Raw genomic sequence first — 22,421 nt, forward strand, 5'->3', positions numbered from 1 at the left:
TTACATTTTCATCTTCTTCTTGAAAACCCAAGACCGATTTCCATCAAACTTGGCAGGTAGCATCCCTAGGGGATTAGGAACTCAATTTGTTAAAATGGGCACCATGCCCCACCCTGGGGGCCCCCAGGGGGGCCCAAACCCCCCAAAATTAAGGAATCTGTAAAAATCTTCTTCTCTAGAACCAGAAGTGATAGAGCTAAGTTAATACTATGAGTTAGTACATTGATGACTGTAGTTTCAAATTTGTTCATGGCAGAATCAGGGGTGCCCCCCTTGGGACCCAGGGGAGGGGGGGGGGGGGTGTGGTCCTAATGGGGCCTAGATTGTACATTTTCATCTTCTTCTTGAGAACCCCATGACCCATTTTTACCAAACTTGGCAGGTAGCATCACTAGGGGGTTAGGATCTCAATTTGTTAAAATGGGCACCATGCCCCACCCAGGGGGCCCCCAGGGGGCCCCAAACCCCCCAAAAATGAAGAAATCTTTAAAAATCTTCTCTAGAATCAGAAGTTATAGAGCTAAGATAATACTATGAGTGAGTACATTAATGACTCTAGTTTCAAGTTTGTTCATAGCAGATCCAGGGGTGCCTCTCTTGGGGGGGGGGGGGGGTGGGGGTATTGGGAAAGTCCAAATGGGGGCCTGAATTGTACATTTTCATCTTCTTCCTGAAAACCTCATGATGGATTTTCGTCAAACTTGGCAGGTAGCATCCCTAGGGGGTCAGGATCTCAATTTATCAAAATGGGCACCATGCCCCACCCAGGGGGCCCCAGGGGGCCCCAATCCCCCCAAATTAAGGAATCTTGGAAAATTGGGCCGTTTTTTTTTTTTTTTTTTTTTTATTGTACATTTTCATCTTCTACTTGAGAATGCCTGGTCAAATTTTAGTAGAGCTGTGAATGATTTAGATTAGTGACTGCGTGAAAGGTGAACTTGCGATACTCAGGTGAGCGCTAGACCCGCGGGTCTCTTGTTGTAAATGTTTCTTTCATCCCTTCTCTCTGATTTTTCTTCATATTTTCTATCAGCCTTTCTCTAGGACATGAGCATCTTTTCATGATGGATACTGGCAGAAAACAAGTGTCCATATTATTATCTTTATCACTATTGTCCTCATTCAGTATGAATGTCGTAAGGATAACTGAGCTCCGGCGGTAGTATGAACTTGGTACACGTATCTAGCCCCATCCCACCCCATTTCCCACTTGCAGACTGCGGTAATCCTGTCGTGGTGATAGGCAGAACCCTACATTGTAGGTAGGTATTGGTCCAATGGGAGGAAGATTGAGGTATCATGGTAGGGTGTAAAGAGGGAATTATGACCTACAGAGGTTATGACTACTCTGCCCAAGTGGCACTGGCAGCATGAGTGTGATGCTTAACCCCATTGCCCCTATTTGAAGCAATTCTTCAATGATTACAGGCAAAACTCCATGCTGGCAGGCAGTGTTCCTCTTTGAATAGCGAGATTTAAATGGCAGCGGGTTGTGCAGAATGACTGATGAACTCAGGTCATGACTATTAGGGCTCAAGTAGCAGCATGAAGGGAAAATTAACCCCACCCCCATCTACTTGCAGCCAGCTTGTTATGGTGACAGGGAGATCTCAGGATATGTGCAAGTAGTAGTCAAGTTGATAGAGAGGTTGAGGTAGCAGTGGGGTGCAGACAGACTGCTGAACTATGGAGGTCATTACTATTGGAATTCCTTTGCCTGTGAATGCCTTAAAGGATCACCCTGAGTATTATGATATGGCGTTTCTTCCAGATCTAGTGTTTTGTGCCCATTTTCCTTGGATTTAGAGGTTAAATGAATGTCGAAGTAAGTTTATTAAAGCAATTTACATACGAATTAAGCCATCCCAAAAACATAAGGGAGGAATACATTCTATTAAAAAAAAAAAGTCAGTTTACCATGGCAGAACAGTGCTGAATAAAGAGACTATTTTGTTGTCATTCATATCATTCATTGACCAAAATATAAACTCAGTAAAGAAATGTCAATTTATCACATCAGGATATACAGAGATAATCAAATTATGGACTTTAGATTAAGCTGCATTATAGATTTATCTGAAAAGATGACAAGTATGTGTACCTCTCACTGAGTTGTATGGATTTGTTAAAACCACTCAAAAGTGATGAATTGCTCTGTGCAGATCTAGCGTCAGCCTTAAACCAAAGAAATCTCTCCCATGAAGGCATTCAGATTGTAGTAAACCCTGCAGACGTTGGACCCATTATCCACTCCAAGTCAGGGAGGCATTTCTAACCAGAGGGCAGTGAGTGTGTATATACAACCAATTAGAGCATACTTTTTTAAAGGTAAAGGGTAGTTTCTGTATGCCTGCAGAAACTGTTGATATTGCTCTGAAATGGACACATACGTACATGCATGCTTAACCCGTTGAGGACGAGTCCCGAGTGTACTCGGGCAGGTGTCCATGGGAAATGCGTGTTCTAGCAAAATCAGTCTGTCCTCAATGGGTTGTGATACATGTAATGCAGTTTCTGTTGGGTAATGAAAAAAATGTGAAATCGCCATGAAAGCAGAATATGCTGACAAGAGAGAATCACATACAACTTATGGGGAACTACCATGTCAGGGGCATGCATGATTAATTGATCATCACTTTTAAACTCTGTACCTACCCACTAATGAAGGTGGAACGCTTCAGAAATAAAAAGTTGGGTACTCCATTCGATATTATGTCACACTTTTGATCTCAGTCAGTTACTCCATATGTGACCGTGTACCACAAAACAAACAAAAAAGTCGCACCCCTTGATTTTAAGTGAGGACTCAAAAAAGGCGAAATGCTTCAACCAAGTCATTCTTGAGTTTTTCATATTTTCTGACAGAGCTATCCTTCTTCTACATTATTCTTCAGTTTGGTATCTGAACATGAATGAGAAAGTGTGTTTTTAGCAGTTTTTCTACAACCCTTTTTTTTTGGGGGGGGGGGGGGGAAGAGTAGAATGATCAGGTATGACTTAGAGGCCGCTTTTCATGTCTTGAAATCCTTTGCACACTCTTCACTTTCAAGTCTAATAACTTTTGAAAGGACAACGCTGCTGCTTTGAAAGTTAGCATTAATCATGGGCAGAATATGCTAATAGAGCATGCTTAATTTCAACTTAATCTGATCATCCCTTCATTGTTATTGCCCCGGTGGTTTACATCCTGTGTTTTGTCCCTTTCATGGCACAGCTAGTATGGCTTGGTAAAGATTAAGCGCTAGAATAGATTGTGTACTTCAGAGTCTCTTTTCTCAGTTCACACTTTTCCAGAGTGTGTGCTTTCTTTCCAGTATTTAGGTAGGTTAGGGGAGTCCATTTGAATTGAGTTATACATCATTTTAAAGCTTAGAGTCTGCTCTTTCAGAATCTGCCCTTAACTGAAAATCCATGTCTGGCGACTTTTTGTTGGTTTTGTGGTGCAGGGTCACATATCATCTCATTATCCTTGCAAATTGTGTCAGCCATACAAATTTCTTGGTAGTAAAACCCTTTTGATATTATATATTGCAATCCAATTCCAAATGGTTGAAGATGAATTTTGATACCTTCTGAGAAGTGAGTTTTACCTTTAATGAAGGAGGAGTCATTTCATATCAAATGTGGCACTGCAGTGAGCTTAGATCAGACTCACTGCAAAATATAATAGGCAGTGATACAAATGCTGTTGTGTTTAATATTTCTGTGCGTGGGTGTGTGTTTGGGGGAACAGGTGGCAGGGAGTGAAGAGTTTGATAGAAGAGGCACACAAAACCAACAGGGTGCTCAGACGCAAAAAAACATTCTGCTAAAATGGTATAGCTATACCAAAACGGTACAGCTATGCAATGAATTTATACGTCTGAACGCTGACTAACAAAACAATTTATAGCGAAATGAGGTATAGCGAAACAAGTAACAAAATATAACAGTTTTTGTTGGAAGATTACACACATAGCTAATTCAAGGCGTATTTTGTTGTTGCTGTTTTTTGTGTTGTTATCGTCCATACCTCCGCAGTTTTGTTTTGAAATGATTACATTGTTTGACTTGTTCTGTTTTGTCAACTGACATTTTTTTTTAAATCTGTCAAAGGTATGTATGTTACAGTACATGGGTCAGCTACTCACAAGGGCCTTTTCCTTTCTTTGCTGCTTCCCCCACCAATGGCATTGTCTTTGTATGTAGTCATACCGCCACTTTATTTCTAATTGTATGTTGTATGTCCTATGAACCTTTCTCTATTTGTATCTCATCTTGTACTTTCATGTTTTATTGTATGCTCTGTATATCTTTAATGCTTGGTGCAAAAAAAAAAAACTAAACTGAAACTAAACAAAACTGAATTGATACCATGAGAATCTTGAGATTTGACACTTATTGTGTGAGGGATTTATGCTATTCTATCATTTTCTTTAGAGAGTTTTTGTAGTAAATTTTGTTTCTTCTTTTAAAAATTGTATTATTTGTGTACTGTTGCAGGTGGGTCTGTGTACAGCAGTGCAGATGTGATGTCACAGGCATCAGATGATCACTTCTCAGCTGTGGCATCCTCTGTCATCTCCTCAAGGGGCAGTTTTTCTGAGTCACATGAGAACATTTCAAGTTCCCGCGAATACATGCCTTTGGAGTCTTCTTCGCCCAAACCAGGGACAGTCACCCCAATCCCTGAGGGATGGGTGAAGTTCACAGACTCCAAATCTCCTGTAAGCTCCACCCCAAAGAAGGTAACTGCTGATAGGGGGCTCTCACACAGTGGGAATTTTGAGGATGCTGGGACACCCAGTCCTGTGAACTGGGTCAAGTTTAATGAGGAGAAAAATAACGAGGTGCCATCAGTGAACTCAATGCCATCTCCTACCTCGCTGTCTGTTGACAAATCAAGGCCAGCGGAAGTGCCCATATTGGAAGTCTTTGGCACCGGCAGCCATAGCATTGGGAGCAAAAGGACAGACGCGCAGGGCCAAGAGGCTGCTCAAAAAAGAAGCTCACCCATTCGAGATGTGAACAGGAACATTTCGGGGAGCTTGCAGTCCAGCGAAGATGAGGGGAAAGGTGATGGAAAACAGCTGAGCGCTACTCCCATACATATGACTGACCGCGCAAATGACATGGAAGTTTCTATGTTGGTGGCGGGTGTTGTTCGTTCTGGCGACGTGACTCCCTCTTCAGCAGGTAATCCCTTCAAGCAAGAAGCACTGAAGCAGGAACAGCAGGATGGTCAGAGTGAATTTGAAGCACAAGCGCGAAGGACTATGTCCCCCTTTAACCCGTTCCTAGCAGAGGTTTCAATGTCAGGAGACAGTGCATCTGCAAAGCCTAATGTAAGTGCCACCTGGGAGAGATTTGATGAGACTGACAGTGCCCAGGTTGACTCTCAACGTGCGTCAACAAGTCCGGGAAATCCATTTGCAGGCATGACAGTCGGAGCAAACATGCACAGCGATCAGAGCGTTGGCCAACCTTTCACCCCACGCCAAGGACAAGAGAGCTTTGTCGCTGCAGCACTTGCACAGCAGAGAATGGCAGCATCACAGCCTGCAAGACAAGTCCTGGCAGTTCAGCCCCTGCCGCAGTCCCTAGCAGACCAAACAGTTGACCAAAGAACAGCCGCCCTTCTCTCACCAGACTTGTTTGCCACTCAGCCCATCAGTCCATCCAGCATGAAGCCAAACCAGTGGCCACAACCACAGCAGCAGCAGCACTTTTTCCCGCCAAACACAGTTACTTCACAAAGCAGCTTTCCACAGTCAACTCACGCTGTTGCAGCTAAGCAACCTGTGGCGGCCATTGTGGCACCAACAACCATCACACCACCAGCATCTCTTGATGTCCCAGACTTTTCCAAGGAGCCACTGAAGCAGCGAACTAGCATCAAATCTAATATATCCAGCCCAAGTAGTGACAAAGCAGCACTTTTTCAAGATGAATATCCCCGTGAGTCAGTGGACCTGTCTGAAGGATGGCCTCTGAAGCTCAGGTGTCCAGACAAGAAGAAAATTGCTGGTTCCAGGTACTGGCAACCAGTTCATGTAAGACTCTCTGAAGGGAACATCTTGCAGCTGTTCAATGATAGAACTCGGAGGGAGCCATTCCGTGAACTTCCTTTGCAGTGCAGTTATGAGTTGCGCTTTCCAAGCCTACAGCAGTATGACGTGAAGGGGAAAATTCACACTATCAAACTCATGTACACGTCCTACAAGGAAAGGCGGAGCATTGGCAGTGGATACAGTAAAGAAGCAAAGCTGGAGCAGCTCATGAAATTGGGTTCCCTTGACTTCAGGGTGTTTAGGAGCTTTGTCTATACCATCGGTGATGCCTTAATGAAACTGACACTCTTTCAGGACCGCGGGGCTCACTATCAGCAGGACATGATTTCGGTTGTGGTCGGCGATGACTACCGCTGCCTCGTGAACAGTGACGGAGAAGTTACCAAGCAGTCAATCACCGTCAACTTGAATGTTCTGTCATTTCTATCCAGCAGTCCAGATTGTGCCATCGGTGTCAATGACGTGCAAGTCAAAGGCCTGGATGCAGTGGCCAGGCAACACATCATTCCAAACAAGACTTCCGACTGGATTCGCCTGCACAACGTGGACCTCCACAAGTGCGCTAACAAGAATGTGTTTGCGGACTCCCGCATGATTGAGTTTCAGCCGCTGAATGCATGCCAGTTCCGACTGATGCAGTTCCATGTGCAGCCGTCGGAGGAGCAGGACCTCCCTCTGCAGGCCAAAGCGGCTCTGTCTGGGGAAGGCACTCACCTTGAGCTCAGGGTGGATCTACTCATTCCAGGTTAGTATATGTATCTTGTAACAGCTCATTATCATTTCACTTTTTCACAAAACAATCTACCAGGCTATTTAAAGGGACAAACCATTGTATAACACTAGTATTTACATGAAGAGCTCTTCCACTCATCAAGATGAATTACAATTCTTGATCAAATACAAATCATGCTGGTTTGATATAGTGTAGCATATTTATATGCTGGGTATTTAATTAATTCATATGCAACTTCAGAAAGACAGGCGGATACAGGCTCAAGTCTCTAGGCTGAGAACTACTTTTATCACATGTATTACCACTGGAATAATAAAGAATGCTTTCATGGTTTTCATATGCCGTCTGTTTTTTTGGTTCATCAAAATATCTTGCTTTTTGCCTGATGACAATTATCAGCCAACAAAAATGCAAAAAATAAAAAAATAATTATAATAGGAAATTTCTTCTTTTAAAGGGGTAATCTGCTAGCTTTAAGACCCAGTGTGATGTCCAGGTGGGCATTTTATCAAAGACTTCAGAATGATTAGCAACTCACTAAATTTGTAGTTGACATAGCATTCAACTGCAATGCTCACAGTCAATTTGTCGGTTGCCACTGCGGTGACCGCAACTATTGTAAATTGTAGTTACTGCCAAGTTTCTGTGAAGCAGGGCCTCAAGACTTAATTCATGGGCACACACCATTACTGAAGATTCACGCCTTATGTACCACAAGAGGTGATGGAGTCGAGTTATATGCACCATACACTGTTGGGTTCAAGAGTCACATCAGTAGTTTGGCACAGATGGTATGTGTACAAATGGGTTTGACTTCAGTTGGGATTGTAGAATGCATGAATGGTTTCTTTCAGCCTTTTCTTGTGTGAGGGAGCAATAAAAATGGAATGGGTATGTGAGTGAGTGAGAGATGAAAAGAGACATACATTGTACAGACAAACAGGCAGGCAGACAGGGGAAAGATATAGAGAGAGAAAGAGCAAGAGGGAGAAAGAATAATGGCAATAGATGCTAATGTACACTATACATAAAGGTTGTAACCTTCATAGGCCAAGCTCTCTCAGTGTGTCCACCACAATTTACTTTCCTAAGAATGGCATGTTCATGTCAGAAAAGGACATGAAATCTTTTAGATCAATCTGAACATAGCTGTTGCTGTCACCAGTGCAGTTCATTTTAAATAGTTGGTATCCAGTTCAACTGTAGTGTAATCCACTTTTAGTCAGTTAGTGAAATGCACAATGTTGTGTTAATGAGATGTAGCAGTAAGGTTCAACTTAACAACAGTTGAATTAATCGTGAAGTATTTTACACATATATACTAGCTGTGTTCAGACGGAGGCAGTTTTGGTCGGAGTAACCTCGGAGGAAGGGTCGGAGGAAGCTTGGTCGGAGTAACTTCGGAGGATGGGTCGGAGTAGTGCCCGTCTGAACAAGGTCGTGGTAACTTCCTCCGATCTGAGGAACTTACCACGACCTCTTCCTCCGAATGAGATACTCCTGAGTCTCAGGAGTATCTCGTTACCACGACTAGGCGGTCGGAGTAAATTGCCCGTGCGGACAAGCCCATGGAGTATCTATGAACTTACATACCTTACGAACTAGGTAAAACTTCCTGGGTCAAATCGCAATGTTGACATTGTGAGTACACGTGCAATTCTAACCTAGTCGATCGCGACGAAGAAGCTAGCGCTTGTGCAGAAATTTCCATCAACAAGAATGGAGGAGACAAATGCCACTGGTAAAAAACAATCGCATGGTCGACGTGCGCGGCGCTACCACTTCCGGAAGTTACGTCGACCCTCACACATAGATTGGTCGGAGTTTCTTCCCACGACCGTTGTGTGGACACAAGGGTCGTGGTAGGATATGCTTAATTTGAATTTTAATTGCCGTGCCATAAATTTTTACTCCAACTAGAAATACGTCTGAACATGGCTTATGAGATGAAATGAAAATTGAAAAAAAAAAAATAACAGGCATTGAATTAAATTTAATGAATAGTCAATTATCTACATGGTGTTAGTGTATTAGGAGAATAAATTTGTGTCACCTAAGTTTCATTACATTCCTTTTTGCTTCCTCTTTTCTTGTACTCTTTTGTTGTGTTCTATTACAATACTACTGCTACAGCTGCTACTTTTTCTGCTTACTTACTCTGCTTGTATACTTTCCTGTTGTAAGCCATGTGATAGAACAGATCAGTTGAGCATATATTTTATAAAGACAGAGCAGAGCCAAATTTTATTCATGTTATGTAGATGGAATAATTTCATCTTCATGGATATGAGCAAAACATCCACTGTGCATTTGACCTTGGCATTAATTCAGTCTGCAGTGGTACTTTCCAAGGACCTGTTAGTAAAGATGAAAACACAAAAGGGCACTAATTTAAAACCTTCTCCTTCTGGAAATGAAACACATGATTAGATTACTTGGTTTACAGGGTGAACAATATTCAAAGTTGGTACACTGGGTGGGATGTATATCAAAATAACATTATTCTCTTCTCTTTTACTTAATTTTTTACACACCTTGTTCAGAGTAATTTTTCATGCTTCATGGAAGCAAGCCTTTCCATTTTATAATTCTTGGAAAAGTCATGTACCAGTGTATTCATTGGGGGTTTTTTCCCCAACAGTTTGTATTTCTCTTGTGACAAGTATCTCTTTGAACTGCTTTTTGTAATATCAAGGGATAACATTCATTTCAAAATCGCCATTCAGATTAAATAAGGACAATGCCATTCTAAGTACAGTTTTGCTAAACGGACCTTTTTCTCCTGTTATATTGTGTAGAATAAAGGGCTGATGATGGGTTCTGACATGATTTGTAGTCACGTACTAAAAACTGTAAAATGTACATTGTGCTGTTCCTGCTGAATTTCACTGCGAGTTCTATACCATGGCCTGTCTCGTGCATGCAGTGTACCTGGTATCTGAAGGGAAGATACATTACCAGATTTTTTTATTTTGTTCATACAGAAAGCGTGAAAAGCAATCTCTCAGCTAGTATCATTCCACAATAACATCTTAAATGAAGGTGTTTCTGTGACATTCGGTAACAGTTGGTAGCCCATTCATCTGTGCAGTGGTCCAACAGTGAATATGATTCTGCCATCAAACATGGGCATGTCTCTTCGAACATTCTCATCCCAGCATGCACAGGCAAGAGGGACCCCGCCCATTTCACCTGTGAGGATGTCATGGTGCACGTTCCGATACCAGACCAGTGGATCAGCTACTTCCGGAAGCCTAAGCGGATGGGGATGTCATCTATCCATGCCATTAAGAAGAGGGCAGAGGTCATTAAAAGAGGTATGTCATGTGTCACACTACTGATATTACTTTTCCTACTCTTCCCACTACTTCTGCTGTAGAATATTATTACTATTTCGACTACTACTACTACCACTACTACTGCTAATACTACCACTACTACTACACTACTACTGTACTGCTACTACTACTACTATTACTACTACTACTACTACTACTACTACTACTACTACTGTTACTACTCTACTACTACTACTACTACTACTACTACTACTACTACTACTACTACTGCTACTATACTACTAATATTACTATACTACTACTATACTACTACTGTACTACTACTACTACTACTACTACTAGTACTAGTACTACTACTACTAGTACTACTACTACCACTACTACTACTACTACTACTACTAGTCTACTACTATTACTACTACTACTACTACTAGTCTACTACTACTACTACTACTACTACTACTACTACTAGTACCACTACTACTACTACTACTACTGCCACTACTACTACCACTACTACTATCACCACTACTACTACTACTATATTACCTCCATTGTCAATGACTGACTCTTTTATCACTTCCAGTACATCATTACTTCAACTGCAAACTGTCTACATTGTACCACTTCTACTATGATTAGTATTATTGGTATGACTTACAGTGTAAACTGGTGCCATAAAAACTGTGATTATTCCTACTATCTCCACCACTTCCACTGCTGCTCCTCCTACTACAACCACTACTACTTGTACTGTTGTTTCTGTTGACAGTAATATTGATCAATCTTGGTAAACCAGGCTATGACTTTTAAATCACCTCTGATTAAGTCACGGAATAGCTGTCACGGAGGTCAGGGAAGAATGACCAATGAGAAGATTTCATCCACATAGAGACAGGAGTCAAAAGGTCAAAGCTAAGTGTAAGATGGATGGTCTTGATATGATGACATAAATGGTATCCCGGGGTACCAAATAAAAATCAGCCATTTTGTTGAATCATTTATTTTTTAAAAAAGGTTGTACCCTGGGTGCCAAAAAGAGGAAATTATTTTGGTGCTGGAGCTAGTGCGCGCTAGCCGCTGCACTGCACTGCACTAAAGCACACGTTAGTGGTATCGCAGCTTCCATGCACGCATAGTATAACCAAGGAGGTACTAGGCGAGCTCGCCTAGTACCTCCTTGGTATAACATGCAGTGGCATGGGAATGACTATGTACACGCACACACAGTGCTTTTATTTTTCTCTGGCTGTCCTTGAGTGGACGTGAGGTGGCGCCACACAACGCGGTTACCCGGGGTACTATGGTACCCCTGGGTAACGCGTGATGCATCATATTTTTCTGAGGCATGATTATGATGTATTCATTACCTACTCCTTGAAAGACATTTGAATAGCCCATTGTACACACAGTCAAACCTGTCTTATTAGGGCCCCCTTCTTTCTATGCAACTACTGTAAACTTACCTTGAGAGAAATTATTCATAAAAAACCTGATAGTGTCCATCTGTGTTCAAGGGTTACCTTTTACGTGTGTCCGAGGGCCACCTGCTACCCATAGCGTAAGCTATTTCACTGTTTATACCGGCAGCAATAGACTCCATGTTGATTGTTGTCTGTTGGGTTACTAACCTGTTCCTCCTGCCACAGTGTAAAACTGAATTTGATATGATGGCCTACCCAAAGGCCAAACATTGTTACAGGGGCTATGGGAATGCAAGAAACCAAGAATGATATGCCACATTTTGTGTTCATCTATTTTCTGAGATGCGACATTTGTTGGTAGTGTGACTAGTGTCTCATGACCCTTTGCATTCAGATGTGTGTAGAGTTGGGGAATACAATGTGTGTGACATACCTGTTTGTGTCACAGATATGATGTGATAAAATCAAATTGGCTGCCAACCTGTCTATAGTAAATACCTGTCCATGAAGGCCACATCTCATAATTCCCTTGAGTGGGTCCCATGTCTGGACTTGAATAGACTATATTGACATCTTGATAATATTTTGGGATTCTGAATGCATTCAGCTTCTTGTCAGGGGAATTACATGTATAGACCCATAGGGTCAATGTTGTATCAGAGTCTTTTTCTCTACCAGGATGCATGCATGCACAATGTACCTTTGATCGGCAGATTTGTATTGAGACAAAGGTCAGCGTAGCTTTGCTCAGAGAATCTGTCATCCAAGATAAAATTCTTTCGTGCAGTATATGTATTTTATGCATGGATGGATTTAGAAGATAAATATGCCGTCTGTGACTATGATAAGAAATTTACATTTAGGGTGGGAACTATCATATATGTACAATAGATCATTCGCAGTTGCATTTTCTTTAATGTCATAGTGTGATTTGAAGTACGGGTGCTGGCTATCAATGTAATATGGAGTGTAATGTTGCTGAATAGGGGCTGATGAGGTGTTGTCAAGAAGAGAACTACAAAATTGTGTAGAGCATTAAATAAACATGCATCCATGTACACATACGGTTTTATGTGGTACACATAGACACCTACACAAAAACGTATACATTTGTGTCCTCTTTGTTTCAGTGGCTTATACCCCTTTCATAAACTCAATAATGCGGATAATATCCGCAACATTTGGTCATAAAATCGGAGCGGGGAAAGAATAATGCACTTTATTTCGACCCTTCTATTATCCGCATAATAGCAGCATTGGGACCAGATTTGGAGTTTATGAACGCAAACCCAAATAATGCGGATAATTGCCGGGGTGCGGTCAAACGTCACCTGTCTTTCCCGCAGGAGGGACGTGTGCAGTCACCATGACGATTATCCGCCTTTTTCAGGACGGGCGCTTGTAAAAATAATGCGGATTATTTTCAGAGTTTGTGAACGCATTTTTTATTGAATTGTCTGCCTTATTCTTATGCGGATAATAGGAGGATGAGTTTATGAAAGGGGTATTAGTGGGCATCATGAATACCCCAAAATATAAAGCAAACTAGAGAAGCACTCTGAGAGCGCAGACCTCCGCCAAGCATGCAGCTCATTTCCACCACTATTCTTGTTCTTCCATAGAGATATTGGTGATTTCCACCCATACGTACAAGAGTGTACTCACAGCATTGTGTGCTGAAAGTTGTCCGATTTCCCAATATAGAAGCCTTTGTTACGTCATAAACCCTCAGCTGCACGGCGCGCCTCGCCCTAGCAGAAACTAGAGCACGCACTTTAGTGCGCGCATGCAAACCTCAAATCCTAGTACTGAGTAGCGCAGCCTGAACTCCCAAGTTCATTGACCCTACCTGCCAAAATATCAAAAATCCTTCATAAATTCCCCCAAAATTCTCGGATCACTTCCAAAATCTAATCGTTTGTTACTTGTGTTATTCTCAACCTTTCTTGTAAGTTTCATCCAAATCCATTAACTACTTTTTGAGTTATTTTGGACACGGACAAACTAACTAACTAACGAACGAACAAACCAACAGTAACGAAAACATAACCTCCCCCCTTGGCGGAGGTAATTGTGTACTGGCAGAGCAGATGCGCCATTTAAACTAAAAAGATATAGTGATAATGCCCTTGTATAAGAAATTATATTATGTATTGTTGTCATTACATCTAGTTTGGTATCACCTAGTTACTACCAATCACAGAGCTAGATTCAGGTCTATCAGGGCTGCATGGACTCATCATAGCTTCATACACTTGTAGATCATGTCAGACTTTGCAATAAGATTAAATGTTGAAAAGATTGTGTGTGCTGTATTAGCCATTCTACTCTCTGCCCTTCTGCAGGAGAGACACCCATTTATCTTGATCATGTTTCAGCTGAGTTTCATATCACAATATGCCTCATAAATCTCTGTAAGTTAATAGAGACATACCCAGGGGAAGACAATTTTCGCTTTTGTTAGAGCTCAACACTCAACTTGTTCTATGGAGGGGTCTGATGGCACTTGATATACTTTCAAGTGCTAAATCATTTGTCCTGTGAGATACATTATCACCTCTAATTTTACAGGGTATGTTTCATTCATTTAAACTGTTCAGTGATGAAGCCTGTCTGACCTTCCTTGGCATATAGGAAATTTGAGATTCATTGGGGTATCATGAAGTTTGTAGAGTTTGTAATGATGATAGTAGTAATAGAGGGTATTTATAATGCCCTTTACCACTCAGTCTCAGTGCTCAAAGGGCATGTACTATCTCTTTAATTATAGCTAATCAATTTGTGGTAGAAAGATATGACTTCTCTTTTGTGAAGTGGAGTGATAAAAAAATGTTAACATGTAATATGTAAGTACACAAGCATCTCATGGATGTGATATAGAAGATCAATTTTTCTTCACTGACTTTTCACCTACAAACACAATCCCATGAAAATTTATTATCTGTTCAGTCTATTTCTTGAATTAGAATTCTGGACATTACTACTGTGTTGTTGTGAAAAGAATGTATGAAGAAGCCCAGATAGACTCACAATTTGTATTTAATGAATATTAGAGAAATGAATATGATATATATCATAGCATGAAATAGCATTTTAAAATTTCACAGCTCTTGAATAGAGATATTCCTTTTGCAGGGTGTGTGGTCAAATTCATTGTGACTTCCTTGTTGGAATAGTATGGAATCTCAATTTAATGTGTCTAGTTGCACTCAGACTTGTAAATGATCACATTGTTCTCTATCAGGAGTGTTGAAAAACCCACACACACAAACCCAATGACAAAATTTTCAATAATTTTCATAAGACATGATAAGTATCCTAATTCCATGCATGCTGTCTCTTCACTGGTTTTTCAATGCTGATGGTGGTTTTCAGACTGCATACCACAGAACAGTTCTAGCTCATGGTCATCCTTGGAATATTCAATACTTTAAAATCAGACATTTTCATATTAATTTTCACAAATTTTTGCAAGGGACCAAAATTTGTGAAAGGAAAATGCAAGCGAAAGGTTTCGTCTACATTTATTATGTAGTGTACACATACTTTTTTCATGGTCATTGATTCGCAACAATTTCATACCAGGAAAAAGGCTGTCGGCTCCGATTCACAGAAGTTTCATGTTGCCAATGTTCCTGGTTTTACAATTTTGTATTCATTTCATGGATGTGACTGTGATGATCTAGCATGGATTGATGGAAGTCAGTATGCTTAAAAATCAATGATGTGTAGTTATGGGTGCAAGTTTTAGTTGAATTCCAAAAGCACACTCTGCCGTGTCATCAGTTTAATGTAGCCACAAGAATTTTATCTCATTCATTACCCTATTATACACATTAAAGTACAGCTCTATACCGTATTCAAGTTAACCTACATTGTGAATAGAGAAGCTTAAGACAAAGAGAAAGACAGAAGTTTCATCAGTCTAATATAAATTCATGAAATGTTAGTTTCAAACATCAAGACATAATCCTCCAATTGTTTCTGCATAAAAAAGAAATGACATAAAAATAATGTATTAGTCACTAACTTGGCAAGTGCAACCTGTTTCCCCTTTACACAACATTGCTAAATTATTGCAACACACCTGATATTTGATAATTTTCTTGTTGAGATCATGCCAAAAAATAATTTTTGGATAGAGATTGGTGTGTATGGGGCAATGGGAGACTTGTAAGGCCATGACATTTTCAACCCATCTAATTTGCTAATGTAGTTGATTCCAATATCACTGGTTTACAAAAACAAGTGCACTGTACACCTGTGAAGATATAGTAAAAAAAATTGTTCCCTTCTTAACATGTATCCTTGAGTTTTTACGGCTTTAATAATATTGATATTAATACTACAAGCATCATATTTGTTGTATCATATTTTTCTTATGGACAGTTGTGTTGCACTTGGAGCTTTGCCTGTAGGGTGATAGAAACCTGAATAAATAGACGTCTTACTAAATTCCCTCTTGCCACCAATCCCTTTCAGCAAAAGTGTGTAAATTTAAAATCTATGTTTGTGCAGTGTACAATGTACTGTATATATGTCAGATAGTACTAACATTTACTGGATTGAGTTTAATAGGCTTTACTCTACTTATATTAACAAATTTTAACATGGTGTAGAATTGTACTTTAAATCTGTCAACATAAAATTCTTGTTTACTTTGAAGATGTACAGGTAGTCATGAGTTTAAGAGCTGTGCTAATAAATATTGATACTTACATGTATGTTACAAGGATCATATTTGTTTTGTCATATCTTGCCAAAACATGGGTGTGTTCCACCAATTTGTGCTTTAAGCCTGTATAGGAGTGTACCTATAGTGCAGTTCTAGTGTGTGGAATAATTCTCTAATGCTCTCTGGGGTTAGGCCATCATCATCATAATTATTACATGAGGCCCCCACACCCAGTAGGTTCTCTAGCACCTTGCAGTATGGAGGCAGAGTTCTGTGGCTAGTGCTGAACTGTATAGTCTTTCTTTTACTGCCGGCTTTTTAGCAGGTACTACTCACTGTGTCTGGAGGAAACAAAATTGGCGAGATCAAAATTAGCATCTAAGTGGTATTTTGTGGAATTTTCTTTACCACGAGACCTGTTAGACCAACAACTTAATGAAGACCAAAAACAGACCTACATGTCATATACATTATTACATACAAGGTGTACATACATAGGTACATTGCACATGCATTAGGGCTCAACACTAACCTTTTTCTCTTGTGGCCCATTCAGGCCACTAAAATCTTGGAATTTTAAATGTTGTGGCCTGAAAGAAAAGGAAATATAAAAATTCAGTTTATATTTTAGCTGCCTGATCAGGCCACCAAAAGATACTGTAAAACGAGGAATGTTCGCGTGCATTTTAATTTCGCCAATTTCGCGAGCGCCAAGATTTGCGAAATTGAAATGCACGCAAAAGTTCTTGTCTACACTATGTGAATTGAATGACAGTGGCATTTCGCGAAAATTTCATGCCGCAAAAGAGGCCGTCGGCTCCAAATCGTGAAAAATTCATGCCGCGAATATATCATGTTTTACAGTAACGTTTTGGAAATTTGGTGGCCCGACATCAATTTTTAGTGGCCCTGGGCCACCAGGCCACAGCTGGCCTTTTGTCAAGGCCCTCTTGCTGTATGATGGCTATAATGGGAGAGCAAAGCGGGCCCAGCCAGGCTCGACAGCGTGAGGGCCTTTTGAGATCTGCTCCGCTCATCCTATGGAATAGTTAATATTAATGGGTTCCGGTCAACCAATGGAATGGCACACTCCCCATATCCTCTGTGTTGACGTTGTCTGGCCAGTTTGCATGCATCACTGACCACCATTGGAGGTTTGTGGCATGCATTTGCTGTATGCAAATCGGCTTCAGGCAGACAGACACACAGATTGGTCAATTTTTGCTCCCCAATTTGGGGAACAAAAGTCGGTAATTCAAAGGTCTTACATTAGAATGTGAATCTGATCTCAAAAGGCTCTTGCGCTATCCAACTCAGCTAATTTCGCTTTGTTCACCGTCATTCGCTCACCACCATACAGCGAAAGGGCCTTGGCAAAAGGTTAGTCCACGGCTAAATGTCGAGCCCTGCATATACAAACATACACATATACATACGTATACAAACATATACACACACATACGTACACACAAACTTACATCACACAAACACATAATGAACACATGGACCCAAACACAGGCCTCAATGTTATACTACATGAATAAAATTAGTTGGTGGGGGGGAGGGGGTATGAATTGTAATTCATAGCCATCCATCAATAGTGATATTTGTATTCATCTGGTTGTCGTTCTTTGTCCCTTTCTTTGACCTTACTCTCGTATAGGATGGTGTTTCCTTCTGCATGATTGTATAAGAAATGCAAAACTTGAATTCTTTTTTTCTCCCCGTGTGGGTGTTTTATTTAGATACTACTGTAGGAGATTTTAGAAATAATACCTTGTTTTGTCCTCACAAGTGCTGCATCAAAGCCAAAAGAAAATGTAGTTCTCATATACCAGCAGAACTGCTGATTATTGCCCCAAAATGTACACTTATGCATGAGAATGGATGGAATAACTATGTAATAACATGATGTTTGTTTGGTAACGATGAAAATGCAAAACATAAAAAAGGGTAGCTGGAAGTCCACAATCTCAGAGTTTACACGTTCTTGGTTTCTACATAACTTTTCAAAGTCGATTATCAATAATCAACATATAAGGCCACAGCAATATCCATCAATCTTCCGCTCTACGTGAATCGCATACAGCTTGTTCGAAAATAGGATTGCAAGGGCAGGATTTGATCATCACGTAATGTTTTACCTTCTTCCCACAAGACTGAATGGGGAGGCCCTTCTGGAATAAAAGTCAAAATTATTCCACACTTTTGATCTTAAAATACTCCAAACAACTCATCATCCTGGCAAGTGGTGTCAGCCAGGAAAGTTTCTTGGTAGACTCCAAATGGTGGAAGATGAATTTTGAGTCCTTCTGAGAACTATGTTTTGGCTTTAAGCCCGGTGTCCTACTCTCACTGGCCAGAGAAGGCCCTCGATAGATAGATCCGTAACAGGAAATGTGGTGGTGTATAGATTTGGTGCTGTATTTGGAAGGAAAACACTGAGGACAGGGAGGCATTGCAGCGAAACAATTGATCCAAGTGGGGTCAGATCAGCGGCTTTGCGAGTGATCTAGATTGCAAGGAATAAAAACAGTGGGGCTCAACAGAAAGCGTGAAATGACTCTATTAGGAAGCAAGGTTTTGTTAACTTCACGCTTTCTTTTTATATGGAGCCTTTTGAACAAAGAAGATATATTATGAATACCATAGGGGTAGAGGATAGGAGTAGGAGATCAGCGCTAAAAAAAACCCCAAAGCAAAACAAATTTAATGAAAAATCTGACAAGTATTGAACTGACACAGATTTTGCAACAAGTCGAACAGAGTTCCTCATTAAATATTCTTGGCATGCTCACCAGCTCACTGGTTTAGAGTAGCCTTGCTTCATTTGACTCCTTATGCAACAGTCTGTGGATTACATTTGATTGTAATATTCCACTCAGACTGTTTCATTTGCCATGAAGTGCCATCACCATCAGCTGTAAAATACATTTATCGCTGCTAGTGTTCGCTGATGTTTGTCCGTATAACTGTTCTATTTGAACGGTTTCCACTTAAGCTGTGAAGAACGTTTCACCCAAGTGTCCATGCATGATAAATTTTGCGCGATATAAGTGCAAGGTTTCACAAGCTGTCAAGGACGTGAGGGAAGAGATCATTGATGTTGATTGTGTAGAGTCAATAAGATGTGCAATATTCTCCAGATGAGTGAGTGGTATTATTAGTATCTCTTTCTCATGTGATATGTGAGAGATAGTATCTGTCCCTATCCCAACCCCCATTTTGTCCCCTTCTATAATAAATCCAGTGAAAGTGTGATAGTGAGACGGATGCAGAGCTGAGGAGAGCATCACTGATCTATCTCTCTCTCTCTCTCTCTCTCTTTCTGTGCAGAAAGTGAGAGATGGACAATAATATAGTCCCACTGCCAATAATGCAATGTAAATAGGTTACAAGAAATGTTTGAAACAATGATTTATGACTATCATTTGACCTTCAGAACACCTCTCCTCACTCAGGAAATTACACAACTTGCTGGCAGGATATGAGAATATGATTTGATACTATTTGCTTTTGTGAAAGATATTCACACAAAGGCTTTGCATGTGTGTGTGTGTGTGTTGAGGTTTGTTGTAAAATGAAAATGTTTGATATTAATGAAAATATGATTTCAGCCTTTTCCATCATACTGAATTTCCATAACATGCACTCCCTATTGAAAAGGACTGATGCTCTCAACACACATTTAGATTACCACAAGAGATGTGTGTATGACTTGTGTATGTACTGTACATGTGCCAATTGGCAGCTAGATCTCTGTTTTATTGCCATGTTTTATTGTTTGCAAATTTGCTGACAGGTCACTGGTAACTGACTTCATATTTGTGCACGTAAATTGTGAAAGCCAGAGCGAGTCTGCTACTGGAACGCTTCATAACGTGCAGTCAAACCCACTGATGTCCGCACAATGAGAGTTGACATTTAGAACATTCATTTCTTAATCAAGACTTACTGGCAAATCCCTGCATGATGACAGATTACTTGACACTGAGGTGCAGAGGCCCTTTGGTAGGCATGGCCATGCCAGCAAAGCCAAGCATGGCTCTTATCCCTTTTCTGCAGTGAATGTGTTACAAAATGCTAGAATGCACACTGAGATGCAATCCTTTCTCTTGGATGTACAGTGAAACCCCGTTATAACGAGGTCCGTGGGACCGGCGATATTACCTCGTTATAACCGGTACCTCGTTATAACCGTACGCGTCAAAAACAAAGAAAAACATAAGCACGACATCATATACCCATCAATGAAACTTAGGAACGTCCTTTGCGTTGTTATTACACTATTATGGATCGTTATTATTGAGAGAATAAAGGGAAATTATTAGTGAATTAGACGAAAAAGTAGGGTTTGAAATGAGTTATTTCTATATTGTTTAATAATTCTTGTTTGTTAAGTTTTTCTATTAGCACCAACGCAAATAGAGTAACATACAGGCGTTGTTTACCGTAACTTGCGAGATATTTTTACGCTGTTGGTGCACAGCGGGAATGCGATGATTTCATGAATCATTTCGACTGTAATCTTGTACAATGTGTGATCGTTGCGCCCGAAGGGATTAAAAATGCGTTCTTTATTTTCTTCCAAAAATCTCTACGCGTTTTGTACATCCGTTCTTGAAAAATATGCGACAGGATTGAATGTGGAAGGTTGTGATCCTTTTTACGCAAATCCGTACCTGGTAGACCATTCTGAAAGCAAGAAAAATCTTCATTGTGAAATGCAGTGCTAAAATTGTGATAATGAACAAACCTAGATTTATTCAAACTAATAAATGTATTGGTTTCCTTTTCTGATTTAGGTTAACATGCGTCATTCAACTATTTTTACGTAACTGTCACCTGGCGAGTTCGCGTTGATTTCAGAGTAACATGCGTTGTTTACCGTTAACTTGCAAGGTATTTTACGCTGTTGGTGCCCAGCGGGAATTCGATAATTTCATGAATCATTTCGGCTGTAATTTTATACAATGTATTATCGTTGTGCCCGAAGGGATTAAAATGCGTTCTTTATTTTCTTCCGAAAATCTCTTCGCGTTTTGTACATCCGTTCTTGAACTGTTAAATGCGTTTGTTTCTTTTTCCGAACACCGATTAAGCAGGTTAACATGCGTTATTCATCTATTTTTACGCTGCTGTCACCCGGCGAGATCGCGATGATTTCATTAATTATTTCGGCTTTAATCATACACACTCATATTTAAATTATCATTTGTTAAATGATAATGAACAAATCCAGATCTATTCAAACTAATAGATACGTTTGTTTCTTTTTCTGAACACCGATTAAGTATAGGTTAACATGCATTATTCAAGTATTTTTACGCTACTGTCCACTGGCGAGATCACGATGATTTCATGAATGATTTTGGCTTTAATCACACACACTCATATTTAAATTATCATTTGTTAAATTATGAACAAATCCAGATCTACTCAAAGTAATAAATGAGTTTGTTTCTTTTTCTGAACACCGATTGATTACGTTAACATCATGCGTTATTCAACTATTTTTACGCTACTGTCAGCCGGCGGGATCGCGATGATTTCATTAATTATTTCGGCTTTAATCATCCACACTCATATTTGCTAACTAGCAAAAGAATTGGAAGTCGGAACTACAAATGGAAAGGATATAAAGATGAGTTGCACACGCATTCCAATTGTCCACTTTTGGCCACAAGTGTCGTTACATGGAAAGTTTTTGGATGCGTTATCTTTTTTTTCTCGTTGCGCTTTGATCTGAACTAATATCACGCACGCGTATATCTCGCGAAAAAGAAAAGCGAATGATTATATTAATAATTTAGTAGGAACATCGGAAGGCATTCCTGTGCCTTATCGCGTGATTTAAAAGAAAACATGGAAGGAACGGTTCTCTGTAAAACGGGAAAAAGACGTGGATTGCGTAAATTCAGTTTTCAGTGTTTCGTTTGTCGCGTGTTTGAAAGAGGCAATTTAGTTAAGAAATGGAACCTCGTTATATCCGATCAAATTGCTTATGTTTTTCTTTGTCATGATGCACCGAAATTGTCCTTGTTATAACCAGAATCTCGTTATAACCGAACTCGTTATAACCGATTCGTTCTGCCATAGGTTTACACGCAAAGGAAAACGGGACCGACGCGATCATCTCGTTATAAGCGGTTCCTCGTTATAACCGAACTCGTTATAACGGGGTTTCACTGTACCAGTGGATATGGATACTACTACATATGTATATGCACAATTTAAGGT

At 40.2% G+C, this 22,421-nt stretch overlaps 1 protein-coding gene across 1 annotated transcript in view; it reads left to right on the forward strand.

Annotated features, from left to right (window-relative positions):
• LOC140234855 (uncharacterized) overlaps positions 1 to 22,421 on the forward strand; it is a 43,794-nt gene that overhangs the window by 12,223 nt on the left and 9,150 nt on the right. Inside the window, exons 2-3 of the mRNA XM_072314904.1 lie at positions 4,483 to 6,795; positions 9,942 to 10,100. Coding sequence (XP_072171005.1) covers positions 4,483 to 6,795; positions 9,942 to 10,100 — 2,472 coding nt within the window. The remainder of the gene's footprint in view (positions 1 to 4,482; positions 6,796 to 9,941; positions 10,101 to 22,421) is intronic.

This window comes from Diadema setosum, chromosome 1, assembly GCF_964275005.1.
Source record: "Diadema setosum chromosome 1, eeDiaSeto1, whole genome shotgun sequence".
Lineage (NCBI taxonomy): Eukaryota > Metazoa > Echinodermata > Echinoidea > Diadematoida > Diadematidae > Diadema > Diadema setosum.